This window comes from Poecilia reticulata, chromosome 17, assembly GCF_904066995.2.
Source record: "Poecilia reticulata chromosome 17, P_reticulata-male-v2, whole genome shotgun sequence".
Taxonomy (NCBI): Eukaryota; Metazoa; Chordata; class Actinopteri; order Cyprinodontiformes; family Poeciliidae; genus Poecilia; species Poecilia reticulata.
The window spans coordinates 7216525-7235033 of record NC_088846.1 but is presented as its reverse complement, the minus strand read 5'-3'; the positions used below and the strand labels follow the sequence as shown (position 1 = coordinate 7235033).

The 18509-nt window shown below is 40.6% G+C and overlaps 1 protein-coding gene across 4 annotated transcripts in view; it reads left to right on the top strand.

Annotated features, from left to right (window-relative positions):
- LOC103478943 (glutamate decarboxylase 1-like) overlaps positions 1 to 18509 on the top strand; it is a 41610-nt gene that overhangs the window by 13680 nt on the left and 9421 nt on the right. The window contains exons 1-6 of one of the 4 annotated variants that reach the window (XM_008433095.3): positions 6880 to 7153; positions 8009 to 8127; positions 11637 to 11693; positions 13062 to 13199; positions 14797 to 15039; positions 16242 to 16332. In XM_008433095.3, coding sequence (XP_008431317.1) covers positions 8052 to 8127; positions 11637 to 11693; positions 13062 to 13199; positions 14797 to 15039; positions 16242 to 16332 — 605 coding nt within the window. In that variant the 5' untranslated portion in view covers positions 6880 to 7153; positions 8009 to 8051. Of the gene's footprint in view, positions 1 to 6879; positions 7154 to 7920; positions 8128 to 11636; positions 11694 to 13061; positions 13200 to 14796; positions 15040 to 16241; positions 16333 to 18509 lie in introns of those variants that run through there. The other 3 variants (XM_081598097.1, XM_008433096.3, XM_008433097.3) reach the window with 3 other exon arrangements.

Here is an 18509-nt window from a genome sequence, read left to right as displayed (position 1 = left end):
TACTGTTTCACTTTGCTTTCATAACATCCTCAAACTGTACAAGGAAAATTGCACGCACAAATTTTGTCTGTGTGACTTTTCTTCTGCTTTTAACATTATCCCAAAAGTCATTGGAATGGGCAGGAAGAAATCAAAGTGCAACTGGATTTTTGACCAGAACCTTTGGCCTAGAGTCTAGACCAGGGGTGAGCAACTCCAGGCCTCGCGGGCCGGTTTCCTGCAACTTTTAGATGTGTCTCAACTTCAACACGCTTCAGTCAAATAATGAGGTCGTTAGCAGGACTCTGGAGAACTTGACTGCACTTAGGAGGTGATTCAGCTGTCGGATTCAAATGTGTTGGACCAGGGAGACATCTAAGAGTGGCAGGACACCGGCCCTTGAGAACCAGGATTGCCCACCCCTGGTCTAGACCGATGTCCAGCAGCGTTGGGCACCCCATGTTTTCCTTTTGTACAAATGATTGAGATTGTATTGGCAAATAAACCAGATGTTTAAAATTTACGGATGACACTATAGTCAGTTGGATTGACTGCAACAGCTTACGTCTCGACAGCTCCGCTCCCAAAGAGATGTCTGATGACTTCTGTAAAAACAAACCTATCCTTGATCCAATCGATAAAACCTCCTCTGCTTTTAAATATATGTCATCAGCATGTTTCATAACTAGCACCAAAATGATAAAATCAAACTTTTGCTTATTTACTTATTTATTGCCATTTTAAGTCTGGTGAAACACTATTTCTGTGCTGAAGCCCAGAAAGTCTCTTGGACATTGGTCAGTGATCTGGAACTGCATTTCTCTCGACTTTGTGCAGATGTTTCAGTCCGACTGTCTGCTAATTTAGCTACAGTTCAGACCTGGTTTCTGAACATTTTAGGGCTTATATTATGGCTCTGAATCCACTTCAAAAAAGTATTAGAAACCCTTTGAGGTGTGGTCTTACTGTCAACAAAATACATTTACCTTAACAGATGAACAACCTCTGTGTGTGAACATGTGTACATCTAGATGTTTTGCAGAAAATATAAGAGTTAGCTTATTGTGTGTTATTTCCTCAGCATTGTCAGCACAAGCACAATGTTTTACCTTTGGAAACAAATCAGTAAACTCACTTTCTTGCATGGTGAACACAATTTTGCTTTAAGTCCAAAAGTTTTAAGAGGCATAGAAAAATCTCCATTCATGCATAGCAGGCGAGCTACTGCATTGATTCTTACAGTGTCAAATTGATGATGAGAGGGAAAGTTTTCAGCACAATAATCTGTTTTCTCCACCCCAACTGTGAAGGTTAAATTACTGGATGATCTAAGCAAATAATTTAGGTTTATGAAATGAATCAAAACAATAGAGAGTAACATTTTTCCAGTGGGCTTGATGATGAGCAGATGACAATATGAAGTTATATAAAGGGGCAGTATCATGTATTTTCCAGGCACATAGTACCATTTTATAGCACAATCAAGCAATAGGAATGAAAAGAAACTACTTCATGATTCAATGCTTTGAACTGGGTCCTCTGTCTCTTTAAGAAGCTCCTGCTCTTTCTGAAACTCTGCCTTCAGGAAGTTATCGTAACGCCACTCTTCTATTCAGCCTTTAGTGACGTTATAACCAGCGTTGCGCTGAGAAGTAGCTTGCAATGCTCCTGATGTGCAGCTCCAGCAGGTTTTTGCTAAATGCTGTTGACCAGTGTGAAGGAGCTGAGTGTGGGAGAGCCGCTCTGTGAGTCAGGAGCTTGTAGACGGCAGCTCACAGGAGGAGCTTCACCCTCGAAGGCAGGACTAGGTCCACCCAGGTGTTTTGCACAGCTGAATGGTTGCCAGGGGCAATAAAAGGATCAAACATGTGTGAAAGAATCAAAGTAACATTCCAGGTGTGTTTTTGAAGAGGGAATTGCATCATAACATTCTGGGGGCGACTATGGCTGTGTGAGTAGAGTAGTCGTCTTGCGATCGGAAGGTTGTAGGTTCAATTCCAGCTTCCTCCTGCCACGTGTTGATGTGCCCCTAGGCAAGGCACCCAACCCCAAATTGCCTACCGAGCTGCATATCAGTGTACAAATGGGTGACAAATGGGTAAATGTGACTCTAGTGTAAAGTGCTTTGAGTGGTCAAAAATGATTGGATAAGTTCAGTCCATTTACCATAACTTTATGTAATGCTCAAAACTTCATCTTACATAATACTGCCAGTACATTTACGTAAGTTGTGTTGAAAAACAAATGTATTTAAAACACAAACGTAGTGAATCCCAAACTCTTCTAGAATTGCAGCAACAAGAGCAACTTTTAACAGTTTATAGTGATTTTATATTTTTTACTTCCCCACTTCTATAATCACAAAATCCCACACACAAATGAATAAAGTCATGCACGCGTCGTGGATTCAGCGGCGAGTCAGAGCTCGAGGGAGCTTTCACCATCCGAGAAACTTCACCGCACTGCCTAATTGGGGCGAGTTTCTGCGGGTTTGAAAGTACTTGGACGAGAGACTAGGAGATGGCAAACACACTTAACCGTCCTCAGCCAACCTCAACTCTTGCCTTGACGGTGCTTCAAATTATGAGGGATAAGTAAACAATCCTGTCAGTCATGTGCTAAATTACCATCTAAGAGATGGCTCACTCTTTTAGCCCGTCAATCTAACAGTCGGTGTCTTCTCGAGATCCCAAGACAAGCATGAAATAATACAGCCAAGTGCCAAGAAAACCATAACCTATTACAGCCACACAACTTCTTCCACAAACTCTCTCTCCCTCTCTCTCTCTCGCTGCATGCTGATTTGAGACTGAGGCGAGTCATTTCGAAGTGTGCGCGGCTAATGTAGCAGTTACAGCTACTTATTGGATGAATTATGGCTGCCACCGAGGGTGGACAGAAACAGTTTGAGAGAAGCTGTGAAACTGCCGGACACTGAAGCTTAAAATGTTACAAACACTGCCTTTTATGCCTTAAGTGGCTTATATGTGTAGTGTTTTACTTCCTAAGTGTCACAGGCAACTGAGCAAGTTGGATTAATGAGAGGTGGGCTAGGAAAACATGTTTAAGGTTACAAGTTAAGGTAAATAAAGTCACATATGATGTTGTAGCTAAATGAAGTACACCCTCTTTAAAGCCTGTAGGTCATGAGTCTAAGAGGTAGATATACAGAGGATGCAGTAGAGATGACAAAAGAACCAAGTAGAACATAAATAATGACAAAAATAATTACCAAATATAACAAAATAAACTGAAGGCCTAAAATGAGAAACTAAACTAACAGAAGGGATAAACTAGAACAAAAAGCAAACAAACCCTAAACTAAAATACTTGAAGTAACTGGTCGTACAAGTATTTGTAAATGATGTTCATCAGGGTTTGTACACAATTATAATCATACACAAAACACCACACACACACACACACACACACACACACACACACACACACACACACACACACACACACACACACACACACACACACACACACACACACACACACACACACACAAAGATGAAGCAATGGAAAAGCTGTACATTTTACTCTTCACGGCTTTGTCAAACACTTGTAATACTTTGTTAGTGTGAATCAAGCAATCCTAACTACTTTTAATCATTGAAAAATAGAATAAAACTCATCACCTTCCTAAAATAATGGTCTAAGTCAATTTTTGCCAATCATTTTTTTGGGGGGAGGGCGAACTGATTTAGGCCATTATTTTAGGAAGGTGATGAAATATTCCCTTTGATTATAACAACAGTAGCCATGACATTTTAATCAGTTGATTAATGAAGTGCATTAAAAATGAAACTGGTGTTGGGTATTATTAACACTTCACAAAAAATGATTTAAATCATAAGTTTGCACAGTATTAATAGGTACACTTTATATCCACTTAAAAAAAAAAGTTTAAGTTTTATATACTAAAGTCACTAATACAGTGATATTTGACCAGCTATTGGCTGGCACTGACAAACAGCCAGTCAATGGCCGCCACTTGTTTTTCTGTACTGTCAATGGCAGCGATAAGGAAGATGCTAGCTTTTGCGGTAGTGCTAAGACAGTTTCGACTGTGCTTACTGATACATATTAAGGTATATTTGGTGCTTGAATGATTAAAATAGGCACTTATAAGTGTAAGTGTTTTTAGAGGGGGTCTCAAGTATTTGAGGATTTTAGCTACTTGTGGTTGGGGTCCATGACCCCCGGTGTATACCGGGGGTCATCTGTCATCTGTAAAACAGAATCTAGCTGCTCTGTCTCCGGCTTTCTCTGTGTGCATGTCTACGAAACGAACAAACAAAAACCTTCCTGCAAGCTAAAAACGTCTCATCTACCTGGAGACAAGATAAATAGTTAAGAAATGTCACTGTGCGGCTATCGGACAAGTGACAAGTGCACAATAACTATAACCGTTGAAGATGTTCACGTGAGAAATTTTTCCTGCAGACTGCCCCAGAATGGAATGTGTAGAATTTCAGCCGTTTCAAGAACACAACAAATATCAGGAAAAATGTATGTACTTCATTAAAATTAGAACGTATAACACAAACCCTGCTGAAGTGCAAAATTTGAATTGCATCAATTTCATAATGTAAATAGTTTTTATTTAAATACTAAAGTCAAGATAAAGTTGAGATCAATTCTCCATGGAAAGAAACATTTGGAGACTAGCAGCCAACCTGATGTTTGGAGTTTCTAAGGTTTGACGGCAGCTGGTCAAACAAACTTTGGGTTCTTTGTATCTGCTGTGGTTTGATGACAAGTGACAGGAGAATTGGCGGCATCAAATTTCTCAGCACAACGGAAATTTTTGTCACAAAGGAAATTTTTGTCTTCTATGCTCAAGTTTTAGGTGAACAGCCACAGCATGCAAAGCAGGCAAACAAGTTCAAACCTGTTTTTAATTACGTATGTGGCCCAGTACTGATGCTGCTGGATTGGTTCAAAGAAAAAGAAATGAAAAGAGTTTCTGGGAAGCTCCTGTTAGACAACAAAATGTGCACAACATCAAAAGGATATGGTGAGCAGAACAGAGGGATGGGAAAAACACAAAGTACATATCGGACCCACTAGAGGGGGTTTGCTTTGTTATCTGAAGGTTTTTGTCTGTGTGGCACTTTAATAAATCAGGGTGGAGATTAAACAATATGACACGAGCAGAGGTGAATGTATAAAACACCCGATGGCGGTATTGAGATGGGCGATATGGCTCACCACCCAGGGTATCAGTCTGTCAGGGGGGGCATTTACATTCACCAAGCTTCAAGGGCTATTTTATTGTTTGTATCTTCAACAAACTTGAACTCAAGTGAGTTCCAAATCTAAAACATGTAGGCTGATCAAACCTGAACTGCATTATTCAACACTGAAGAGAGATTATTTGAAATGCACCTTTATTTAACCTCTTTCCGTTGGTGAAAATGCAAAAAGGTACAATTATTGTACCAGAAGATTGAGGTAAACACAATGGCATTAGAGTACAGACAGATAAATCCCGCAATCTGACAGTCTGCTTGGTGTACCTGTCCCCCAGAGTTGATGCTTTCAGAATAACCCGCTGCTCCATTTACAACCACTAGCGATAACCTTTAAAGGATTTTTTTTTTATCTCTTCCTTTCAACAATGCTTTCTTCTCGCTGTTTTTACACAAAGGTCGTATTTGTGAAGAGCATGGCAATAGGTGTCCTGTTAGAAGGTTCACACAAAAATCCAAATCAGATCCGATCACTAAAGCTAACACATTGTGTTCTGATTTACAGAAACTGAAGAACAGCTGAGAAACAAAGTCATTGAGATTCATCCGTATGTAAAGGGTTATAACGCCATTTCTAAGGGTTTAGGACTCCAGCTAAACAAAATCAGAGCCAATTTGAACAAATGATGAAACAATCAACTGTGGGGAGAACCTTCCAAAAGCTGTCGGCCGACCAAAATTATCCTAAAAGTGCATCCATGAATCATCCAGGAGGTACCACAAGAACCCAAAGTCATATCTAAAACTCTGCGAGCCTAATGGCTAGTTCACACAAGATTTACTGTCGGAGATTCTTGATGACTGTCACCCCGATTTCCCCTTTTCCAAAAATCTTAAGGACGCCTCGCTTATCGGGATGGAAACATGGAAAGGAATCAAAGATACACAGAAGACCAAACAACTGCAACCAGAAAGTCCAATGGATGTTGGACACTATCGCCATTGCTTCTTCCCAGTCCGCCATGTTCGTTTACTTTGAACTCACATTGGATCCCAAGAGGTATTATGAGCTTTCCCATCTGAAACTTACATGTTAGTGGGTGAAATCAGTTCATGTTGCTCCTGAATGCCACACACCCATTCACACACCAAAAAAACGTCCTGACTTTTAGAAAAAATATCATGTGACACATGAAACAAAGGTGGAACCGTTTGCAAAGTGTGAAAAACTGACTCAGCATTTCAGACGGAGAACATCATCAGACATGGTGATATAATTGATAGAACCATAAATCCTCCTCCTTACAAAAAAGGACAATGGGTGGCCATCAGTTACTGACTTTAAGTCCAAGTGCACACTGGCAAGTAGATCTCTGCACTGTTTAAACCTGCCTGTAGTCTTTGTCTGCAGCTGATTTGTAAAAAACATATAATCTTAACCCGACAGTGAGTGAATTAAAACCAAGAAGAGTCTAAAAAAAATGTGTCTCCTCAAGGTCAGCCGCTGAGGAATCAAGTCAGAAAGCGTTTTAGGAGATCATTACCCCACCCACCTAACCCACACCTGGAGACACGCACGTGCCTGAAGGAACAACACGTCACTGTTACATGTAATTTCACATTTTGCCCCCTCTCACGCCCCCACCCACCCACCCACCCACTCTCGCTCGCGCCCAAGTCTTGTCTGGCTTCTTGTAGTGCCTCTCCGCTGTCAGTGGACTCCGGCAGGCTTCATTAGTCGTCACGGGGAGGCAGCGCCGTGACTCACTGCCTGCGTGGAGGGACCAATGGGCAGCCTCAGCCTCCGATATAAATAACGAATAAAAGATATTCTTGAGAGAGGAACCGGTGGAGGGGGGTCAGCCCACGCTCACAGCTGGATTGGATTCTTTCAGTGCGCTTCCTCCGTCAATGGACTGCTTCTTGTCGCGCATTATCATTTAGTTAGTGCGTGGAGCCGATAACCTGTGCCGGTAAGATCCGTTCACCCTTCCTTTCTGTCCTTCGTATTTATTGACAGGCGTCAGATAGATGCGAAACCCCAGACAGATAACAGGTTGATCCTTCTCTGCATCATAAACCCGGAGCTGGTTTCATAAAAAAAAATAATAATAATAATAATAATGCAGTTTTAAATGAAAATACTCAATTACTTTTGATATTTGAAATCCTAGAGGAATGACAGAACGAATCGTGGTTTTTTTTCCCCTCATACTTTTATGGCATCGATTCATTTTTTTAGACTGCAATATTTTACTGATCAAATAGATTCTTAATAGAGGAAAAATTAGTCTAAATGTTTTCTATGTCCTTGTTCTCCTTCGGGAATATCAACTGGTGCGACGGCTGTGGATGCTCGAGAATAAAGGGCAAATATTTATTTCATTTTATTTATTTTGTCTAATTAATAATATCTAAGAGGGGGAAAAACTTAAGGGGGATAAAAGAGGCTCCTTCATTGAATGATAGAGGTGTCAAGTTTATTCCTGTCAATCATTCTCATTATGTACATTATGTATGGGGGAAATTGTTGCAAATTAGGGTGCAACAATTTGGTCGTTTAAATATTTTTAAAATATCCATGTAGGAATCGCCTTATCTCAAATATCTGCATTTTGATGTGCACCTGCTCTGTTTACGTCGTGCGCAATTCTCTTCACACTGCGCGTCTTGATCAATGCCCACACCGGGCTTGGTCTTTGGAAATATAGATATACTTTTTGTTTTCTTTTTCCATCAGATCTCACCATGGATATACCGCTTATTCTGGATTTTATGTTTTCGGACCCCGCAGCCTCTTTCACCGCCCCCCACCGTTCTGTTTGCAGGTGAATTATCCCCCAGCTTTGGACTCCAGATAAGGGAGAAGCGATGGCGACGTCCGAACCCAGAGCCACCGGGGAGGAGCAGGACCCCAACGCGGCTAATTTAAGACCCCCGTCTGGAAGTAGGTCCTCACACCGATCATCCGGCTAACGACAAAAAGCGATGTTGCCTCCGTGTCCTCTTTCTGGAGTTACCCTCGAAAATATAGCAGCTCAATGACAAGGCCGATGGTGCCTTGCTAAAAGGCACTTCTGAACCCAGTCCAACCCCCACATCTGTCTGGATCACTTTCTCCTTCCCTCCCTTTCTCTCTCTCTCTCTCTCTCTCTCTCTCTCTCTCTCTCTCTCTCTCTCTCTCTCTCTCTCTCTCTCTCTCTCTCTCTCTCTCTCTCTCTCTTTCCACTCCCCTCAACCTCTGATAAAAGCAGTCTCGCCCGGGCCATTTGCTGTGTGGGCTCCGTCGTTAATCATCCCGGTTAAAAACAGAGCCATTACACCAGCCTGTCGCTGTCTGGCGGATCAGCAGTGCGCGCCGGGCAGCAGACAAGGCTGAAATAACGCACCATTAAAGCCATCTGAATGGCATGTATCCCTATAGAAAACACATGATAATATTCGTCTTATCTTTCGAATAATTTACAGCTTCATTTTTGCTTTTTTTTTTTTTCTATTTTTGGATGGAGTCTTATTCGTTCACATTTACTTCTGACTTTTTAATATTTCATGATAAAACCGAAATATATATGTATTTTTTTTTCCCTCAGTAAAAGCTGATATCTTTTTATTGGCTAGTTGTTTTTCATCCAATGTTCCAGAGGCGGCTATACATTAACCTGGGGGTTAATTAGTCATATTTTCCGTCTGCGCCGCGTGCACAAAATCGACTCTATTAGAACACGTTTGAGCGGCCATCTGCACCGCAAGGCGGAGGGAAAAAATAAAATAATAATAATAACAGGGTGTTGTCCTCCTCAACTCAGCCAGTCAGCAGAGAGAAACGGCCAGTTCGGGGGTCAGTGAAGCAGCACATATGACATTTTCTCCTTTTGTTTTTCTTAAACGAAACATTTTGGACTGAGAGTTATATATATTTATGGCCTTTACGTGTCAAGTGGACGTGTCTCAAACTCCCGGATTTATTCCCAAGGTGAATTTGTAGCCCCACAAAGACGCACTGAAGGAAAAAAAAAAAAAGAAAGAAAAAAATCTACTAAAATGTTTGTTTTGTCTGCTGCTGCTGGATGTTGCCATTATCTCTTTGCTATGCTCCATCTCACGCCTGGCGGCTTGTGTCTGTCCGTGGGTGTTTGTGTCGTGATACGTGAGATTGCTTTAGCACATAAAAACACATTTTTTGTTGCTCTGTTTTGTTTTGTTTTACAGAATTTCTCATCAGGTGCTTTATGTAGGCCTATGCCATGACTTTGCAGCCGGTGCGCTTACGCTTGTCGCTTCCCTCAGGCTGCAGCTGCATAAAGCCGGCTTGACTTCTGCGCACTAATAAAACAAGCTGTTAGAATTTCCTAAATAAAAGATTTTGTAGTGTAAAAAGAGTTTTAATTCTTTGGGGGGACATTTTTTGCCGAATATCTATGAGTAGAAATTATGTATTTTTTCCAGCTTATAATGAAATAATTTTATATTGTTTTAAAAAATTATTTATTTGACAAACGTACAGCTAGATTTGAACACTCAGTTGTGTTTCTGGTTTAAAAGAAAGAAAAGCATAAGAATTTGTTTCACATGTTACCACATAATTAAGATGTGCTAATGAGAGCCTCAGGGTTAAGAAGCTCTGAAATTTTGACAATACTGTCAAAAAGGGAAAAAAAGTTAGCATTAATGCTATAAAGCTGACGTAGCAACTTGTTTGGGAATTGTTTTACAAAATATTTCTGAGTAGAAATTATGTAGGTTCAACAGTTAAAAGACATAAGCAAGTTAAATTCCAGCTAACTCTTAAGGTGTGCTAACTCAAAAGAATCTAATTAGCAAGTTTAACGTTAGCATCATTTCTGTTCCTAATCACGATAAAAAGAGAATACAATGGTGATTTGTAAACCTTTCCATGGCAACCACAGCTAAGACGTGCTGTTCCCTGACATTGAACAGCATTGACTCATGGTTAAAAAGCGCCACTTGATAACAGGTTTAGCATTAGCATTAGCACAGTTGCTAAGCAGGCTAAAACTGGACATGAAATGTATGTTTCACCACAGAAACATTCGCAATTTCAAGTCATTTCACATTTCTTAACTTTTACTAATGTAAAATCTAACAGTTATTGAATGTTATACTGTATTTACAAGTTAAAATGCTTACTAACATTTTATAATTTTAATGGTTAATATTTAACTCAGAAATGTATTTTTATAGGGCATAAATTAATTGTTAAAAATTATTCAGAAAAAAAATGCGTTTTTAAATTATTTGACCAATTTGTTGTTTCAATTCCAACACATTGTAGGTGTAAGAAACTTCACTTGTCAGTATTTCTGACATTAGCATTAGCGGTAAACGCTAACTTGAATTCTTGTAGCACAAGCCAATTGACAGTTCTTAATTTTAATTAAGTTTATGTAGATTTTTTTTACACTATACATACAGCATCCTTTGCTGGACGCCACACACAACAAATAAGAATAACTGGCGTTAACCAATATCTGCAATTTAATTCTAATTTAAATGTTTAATCAGGACGTTCACAAAGATAAAACGACAAATGCTGTTACAATTATAAAATTTTGAAACATTCAGTTTACGTAACTCTTGATTACAACTATAAGTAGTTTAATTGGTTCATATTTAATTTCCTCCTAAATTCATTTTTACAGTGTATGAGATGCAAGGTTTAGCTTTCTATTTCTAGCTTGCCACAGGCTACCTAAAATCACGCCCATTTCCAGCCCGTTCCAGTCACATATCCTTTGTTGCACTCAATTAATTTCTCGTCCGTGGGCTCATTTCACGGGTGTTAATTCCAGCCCGCCCCTTGGCTGGGTTTCGAGCCGGCGTGGATGAGCCCCTCGGTCCCTATTGATTGAAACCAAATCGGAAATGTTTTAAAACTACTCTCTCTGAAATACAAAGGGGTTATGGCACAGAGGATATAATTAGAGGGCAAAAGAAAGGCCAACCAATTCTGTGTATTAAGATTTTTTTATTTTTTTAAAAAAAGGGGGTGAAATATGACCCACCGTACCTGTCCGAGAGCCGTCGCTTCACGCTGTGCTCAGTGTGTGCTCCATCGTCATCCGCCTCTGCACGGCCTGCACACAGTGGCGCAAAAAGTGGGTATGCAGCGCATGCAACGCATAGGGGCGCAGCACCAGAGGGGGGCGTCAAAACCCCGTCTGGAGGGGGCGGCACGCCGATTATGTTTTCCCATACACTTCAGCGCGCCTTACGCTTTTTCACCTCGCGCACTTGACGAGGTAAATGTGGCAAGTTTTACTCTTCAGTTATCGTCGTCGCCGGGGGGCCTGGGGGGAGGTGGAGTGGGGGGCGCCGATTTATGTTTTCGCATCCACATGAATAATGTGTAGTTGCGCCACTGCCTGCACAACAACACACAAAGACACACACACACACACACCCAAACAAAACTCAAAAACGTTCATTCTGTTTTAGCCTACGAGTATGCGTGGATGCACGGATGCACTCGGAAACTGGGGATGAAGATTTGCGGTAAGTTCTGGTTCGAGCCCATCAATCATTTCCTGTCACGATTTCATCACCTTGTGAGCCATATATCAGGAGGACAAGTTTTTTTTTTTTTTTGTCTCTTCTGTCTGACATTTCATTTGCGAAAAATACTTGTATTATTGTGCAATTTATTTATTCGAAACCGGTCATTACTGCAGTTTCTTTTTTCTTTTTCTCTTTTTTTTAACCCACTTTGAGGCCTTCTGAAATGTAGGCCATTGTTTAGAGCTGAGCTGCTCATACAGGCCGAACCACCACTGTCACTTTGCGTTTCCATCTCCCAAAGGTCAGCGGGCATTAGCCTCTAAGGTGCCGTGGTGATACCCCCCACAGCCCGCCCCCTGACCACCGTCTCCTTTCCTTATCAACACTGAGAAGAAAAGCCCTTTCGACATGTCGAGGAGGGAGAAAGAAAAAAACAACGGGAAAAACCCTAGAATTAAATAAAAACATTTTCGTCTCATTTTGATGAAAGTGGGATTATAAAAAAAAAAAAAAAAGCATCTGCGGTTTGTTTTTGACTTGTAAAATCCATTAATGATGTAGATTTACAAAATGGAGATGAAGGTAATCAGACGGAATGTTATTGACCTGTTTGTCTCACCAGAAATCGATGAAAGGCCCCAGGAAGTGCGACAAGCCAGTGATCTTTTTTTTTCTTGTCTTCTTTAATTTTAATTTATCATTTCGACTTTGATGAAGTCGTGCTTTGAGGGCAGATGGAGTGAGAACGCTTACAATGTCACAAAGATAGATTTTAAGTCGGCTTCAGATAAAAGGGTTTCGAGCAGGCGTGAACGGGACTTCTATGTTTTTACGCATTTATCTGCAGAAAGCTATTTAGTTAGGAGCCGCCTGATTAAGTGGCTGAACGTAAAATAGGCCTCCCCTTGGGCGCGCGGAGGAAGATTGCCTCGGGACTCTGTTCATCCGTCATTAACCATTGGGTTTGTATTTAGCGGCTGCGTGGAACATCGCCTCGGGCTGCCGTGTGGTTGTACTGAGTCGGCCTGTTGTTGCTCCCTGCTGGCAGGGACTGACTGTGATGTCACTGGGTGGGGACCCCCCCTCCTTTTCCCGGTCCTCCAGTCCTAACATTGGCGCGTGCCGCTGGCCTATTTAAGGTTGACCTGCCCACACCAATTAGCATTTCACATGGTTCAGATCATATGAAGCTGAAACAGCTTTTTTTCGGACATTCATCGTCTCAGATTTTGTGGCATAAACTCATTTGTATTATTTATATTTATTTTTATTTATTTTTTTCTGTTTTCATAAACCTTTTTTTTTTTCTGAATGCAATGGAGGTGCTGGGAGATAACGCATTCTCTTCATCGTGCAACACTTTAGGCTTCCTGCAGAAGAACAACAGCCTGGAAGAGAGAGGGAGGCTCGCGGGCCAGAAGAACCTGCTCTCGTGCGACAACAGTGACAGAGACTCGCGCTACCGCCGCACAGAGACAGACTTCTCCAACCTGTTCGCCCGAGGTAAGACCTTTACACCTGTTGTAGTTTCACAATGGCGGGCCTAAGACTTTGCTTTGTTGCCTTCGGTAATATAAAACTACAAAAGTGTTCCCAAAAGCGCTTCCTTGTGGTTTTTCTTTCGCTGGCCTGTCGCTCTTATCTTTTCATCTAACTGTGGGTCCAGGTGTTCGCTAAATTCATTAAGTTTGTGAATTTATATCTGTTTTTACTTCATTTTCTCCCCCCCCCCAAGAAACACAATTATATAGCTATTAAGTCAAATTAATTAATGTTATTGCTTGTTTTCACCTGGTAGACTATTTACCACGCTTCAATTTGCTCCCAATTTTGTGTTTTGTGTGGGACTTGATTAAAGGGCTATTTCACCTCGACACCATCTGGAGTACCACTGTTTCAAAGTCTATATAAAACAATAGTCAAGCCTGATTTTGACTATTATGAAAGCACAATAAATGATTGAAAAACCACACTCAATAGACAGGTCAAATTTTAACCTATGAAAGATTCAACAAAATATATTCTTTTTATTTGTGTACGCTTTATTTTTGATGTGATTTACAGATTTTTAGGTTTTTCTTCACCTCAGACAGGATATACCAGAAAATGGCAGCAGATAGGTCAAACCTGGAAATGACCTGGGACAAATTATTTAGAAATTGTATAAAATGTAGTTTATGAAGCCTTTTTATTCAGTTTGTTAAAACCTGAAAAGGAGAACGGTTTTAAGGTGCTTGGCTTGTCCGCCACCTAAAATGGGATCCAGCCAGAAAAACTAAAACCTGGACAGATTTATTCTGCATCAATGACAAATTTCATAAAATACAATTTGTGAAACTTTTATCCTATTTAGATTTTAAGACTCTTCATACTATAACTTTAAATGAGGCTTGATTTGTAAACTATATGACCTGTACAGGTCAAATCCCGACAGTTATTCTACACTAATTACAGTTTTTATGAAATATAGTTTGCAACTTGTTGAGTTTTTTATGAATACTCAAGAAGTAATTTAAGGCCTTTGGGTTTAAGTGGCATCCAGCTTGAAAACTATTTCATAAAAAACTCAAAAGTTCTTATAACTACTCAAAGCTTAAGTTTGAGTATTTTACATTTTAATCTAAGCATTGAGATTAATTTAATGCAATGAAACAGCCATTTTGTCTAACACCATCATAAATTCAAAGTTCAGCATTTTACATTATTGTATGGCAACTTGGCTGCAAGGAAACTTTTATTATAGACTAAAAATAAGCTTCCAGAAGATTTCCACCTTTAATCCAATGCTCATTGGTCGCTTGGTTTCTAAAGGAGAAAAAGAAAAATTACCAGAATAATCACTTTTACCACCGAGTTAAAACAAGTCAGTTTGTCCTTTTAGAGTTTAGTTCAGAAACATTTCTGAAGTGCAGTTGTCAAATAAGCCTGTAGTCGTCTTTACGCTGTTTGAGTCCAGCTGACATTGAGACACAAGGTATAAATAAACGAACGATCAAATTGAATTTGGTCATGTTTAAATATGTTTGAATTTTAAACAAGGACTGGTTTTAAATTCACCGCTAAGCTTTATTCCCACCAACTCTCCCCTTCTACTTCTTAGACCTTCTGCCAGCCAAAAATGGAGAGGAGCCCACCATACAGTTTTTGCTGGAGGTTGTTGAAATCCTTACAAACTACATCAAGAAAACCTTTGACCGCTCCACCAAGGTACTGGACTTCCACCATCCTCACCAGCTGCTGGAGGGCATGGAGGGTTTCAACCTGGAGCTGTCTGACCAGCCGGAGTCACTGGAGCAGATCCTGGTGGACTGCAGGGACACGCTGAAATACGGCATCCGGACAGGTGAGAAGTAGTTCGTATAATGTGTTCAATTTATGCGCAGACACAAGGTGTTTGCTAATTGCTCCTGGCTAGTCTGAAGGAGCTGAGCAGGGGAGTTGCGTGGGAGGGTTGCCGTGTGTAGCAGAAGCTTGGAAACTGCTGCTCCAAGGTGGAGCTTCGTTTTTGAGGGCGTTCTTGCGCAGCTGAATGGTTGCCATGGGAGATTAAAGTATTTCTCAAACAAGCATGAAAGAATCACTTTATAACATGACATAAAGCTAAAAAAAAAAATTGATTTTACGCAATACTAGCATTTAATTTTACACGGTTGCATAGGAAAATGACTTCAAATAGCTAAACTGTTGACCAAAATATTACTGGTTTAGCAGTGGAATTTGGCTACATTTTATTTAGGCTGAAGGTTTTAAAATGTATAATAAAATTTTTGAATCAATACTTACTTTTAAATTAAGCGTCAGAAAAACAAAGAGGTTTTTATTTTCACACATATAGTCTATTAAGATAACTACTAACTTATGCGTTTCCCCTTGCTATTCATTTGACATCCCCTCCTGTTTCCCCCCATGACTTATTAAACTGAGTGTAGCCTGAGGGCGATCCTGACGTGGGCTGTTTCAAGCTGCTAAAACGACAGAGCTCAAACTGTCCCCTGGGTTTTACCCCATGCTTGTTCAGTTCAGCCTCTATGTTTGTCTTTGTTTTAAAGCACTGCCAGGAGGATTTTAGTGTGTGTGCATGCGTGCGTGTGTGTGGGCTGAAGTGGAGCTCTCCACGGTGCTGAAACGGAAAGCAGCCCATTTCTTCTGATAGCACCAACAGCAGATATACCAGCTATTTTTTCCGTGATACTTAGTATGCATCTCTTCATTATGTAACCTGTGTAGAGAGCTTGCATCCTTGGCTGAGTGTTGGCTGTGTGTGAGCACCACCTTGCAGTTTAAACAGCTGTCATACAGCTGTCACAAGGGCAAATATCAGATACTAGATGCTCATGTTTGATCTGTTGTTGTCATGGGTGACCATAGAAAGAAAAACATTGTTTGAGCACCATAGCTCTTCTGTTTATTCAGTTTTTGTTTTTTCCACTCAAATCAGAATCAGATTGTTTCTAGTGCATTACATAATCCCAGTTTAGTTGATCGCTCTGTATATGAAACCTGATGCAGCCTGCTAATGCAGCCTGTTTCTGTTTATTTGTTCAGGCCACCCACGGTTCTTCAATCAGTTATCGTCTGGTTTGGACATCATCGGGCTCGCCGGAGAGTGGCTCACTTCCACGGCGAACACCAACATGTAAGTCAAACAGAAGCCAGGCCTCTGCTCGTCCTTGAGCGGGACACAGTTTATCTTTACATGTGTCATATAAGGACAACTGGGATTTCCTGTCTAAAGACCGCTGGAAATAGCCTCTGGTCATTACCATAACAGGACGCGGCGGAAGGGTTTATGTCGGTCCCCTGAGCTCACTCTGCCACAGGTCCCAACAACCACAAGGCTAGTTATATAAAGTGCTCTGTTTGTCCTGTTAAGACTTTGTATTGACAGATGCAGGGCTCCCGCTCTGCTGTTGTACGTATCAGAGGCTGCCATGCCCCAGGGGTGGTTAGATTGCATATTGATCTCAGGTCAGACTTACATGGTGGCCCACTCTGATGGAGGGCATGAACCACGTCTGCTTTAGATGCTCTTAATACACATGAACCCACAGAGTACATGTGCATGTTGATGAAAAAAGAAAAGAAAAGCCATTACATTGATACGATCAGTAAAACAGAATAAGTAACGCCAGGGTAATAGGTAAGCAAACGTAGTCCTTCTTAGAAAGTGGAATAATGAATCTGTCATGTAAAGAAACAAAATTAGTCCAACATTTTCAGAGTTTTTAAACTTCAAATTGTATACTACCATTATATTGTACTACTACTACTAATAATAATAACCTTTATTGTACACATCTGATAGAATATTCAATATTCAGTCTATAGAATATTCACTAAACTCTGATCCAAAACCGCACAGCATTCTGGGAGATTTAGGCAGAGGTAAAGCTTTAGCCACTCAACTTCTGTCATCTAGCTAATAAGCAAATATGGTGGTGTCAACTGACTCACTCACTCTTTGGTTACCTAGCAACAACCTGCTAGGTAGGTTGCACAGCAGTAGTTTCATGTTTTGTCATATAATGACTTAAAAATAAAAACAACAATGTGGAGTGAAAATTAGATAAAACAGGAAAGGTCAAATCACTAGTTTGGCAGCATTTCAAATATTTAAAACAAAAAGAAATAAAAATTATTCAAATCGGCTGATATGAATCGCTTATATCGTAATAAGTTTTTCAGTCATACCGTCCAGTCCTGGTTCTTAAAAATGTTCTTGCTTGCTTAATTAAATTCCTTTGCCTTTCTTTGAGTTTGATGCATAAAAGACCAAACAAACCAACAATACAATCCAGCCATACTGATGTCTCAGCTGGCTGAGCAGATCCTGGTTGTTAGGGTGTTGTGTACTGTAGAAGTGCAACAGAGTACAGTCTACAAGAAGGTATGATTTGACAATCATCTGCAAAGCGAAACAAAACCAAAGTTAATGTTTCTGAGGACATCAGTTAAATAAGTTTAAACAAACTTTGTCCCTGTAGCTCTGAAACCATCCCCAGCTCTTTTTCTTTCATACAAGCAACAGCCAAGTTACAAACTGAAGAACTTCCTTTGGTCTCAGGAGAGACAACACATTTAAGAATGGGTGCATTTTGGAGGTGTGAACATTTTTCCTCTTCGTCCAAGCCTTAAACAAGTTGAGTTATACATACGGTTTCCAATCTGAAAATATATATTTAAAATATCACTTTATTTTCCTAAAGATAATATATTGAAAACCATTTATGTAAGTGAACTAATAACATGCTAGAAATGTATGCTGCTTCTTCAGATTTAACCGTTAACAGCGGCCGTGTGGCAGAAAACATGACACCGAACAAGCTGTAGGCAGCCGAAGAAGAAGAAAAAAACCTGCAATGACAATACATGAATCACCAAAAAGCTACAGCACTAAGTTAATTCATTTTTTCCCCCTAAACATTATCTCAAGAAATGACCTCTTCCTTAATCTACTCTCTCTCCCATCTCATCTGCTGGTAGGAAGAATGCCCCAAGAGACAGGGCCATTGACTTTCCACACTCAAACACACCTCCATAACGACAACCGCACACACACACACACACTCACACACCAGCCCCGGCTGTCCCAGATTCAGCAGCAAGTCTTTCCAGTCCATTGACTGCCGGCTCATTGTGAGCTGGTCTTAGCAGATAGGCCAGCTGGGCCCCACACTGACATACAATATCCTCAGGCTGCACAGAAAACCCTGTTACTGCGAGGAAACCGGCTGCCGCAGATCCCTGCAGAGTCCTCATTCCGCCTCTATTGTCTCCATGGTTATGAACAGAGTCCCTGCTCCTCTGAGCGGC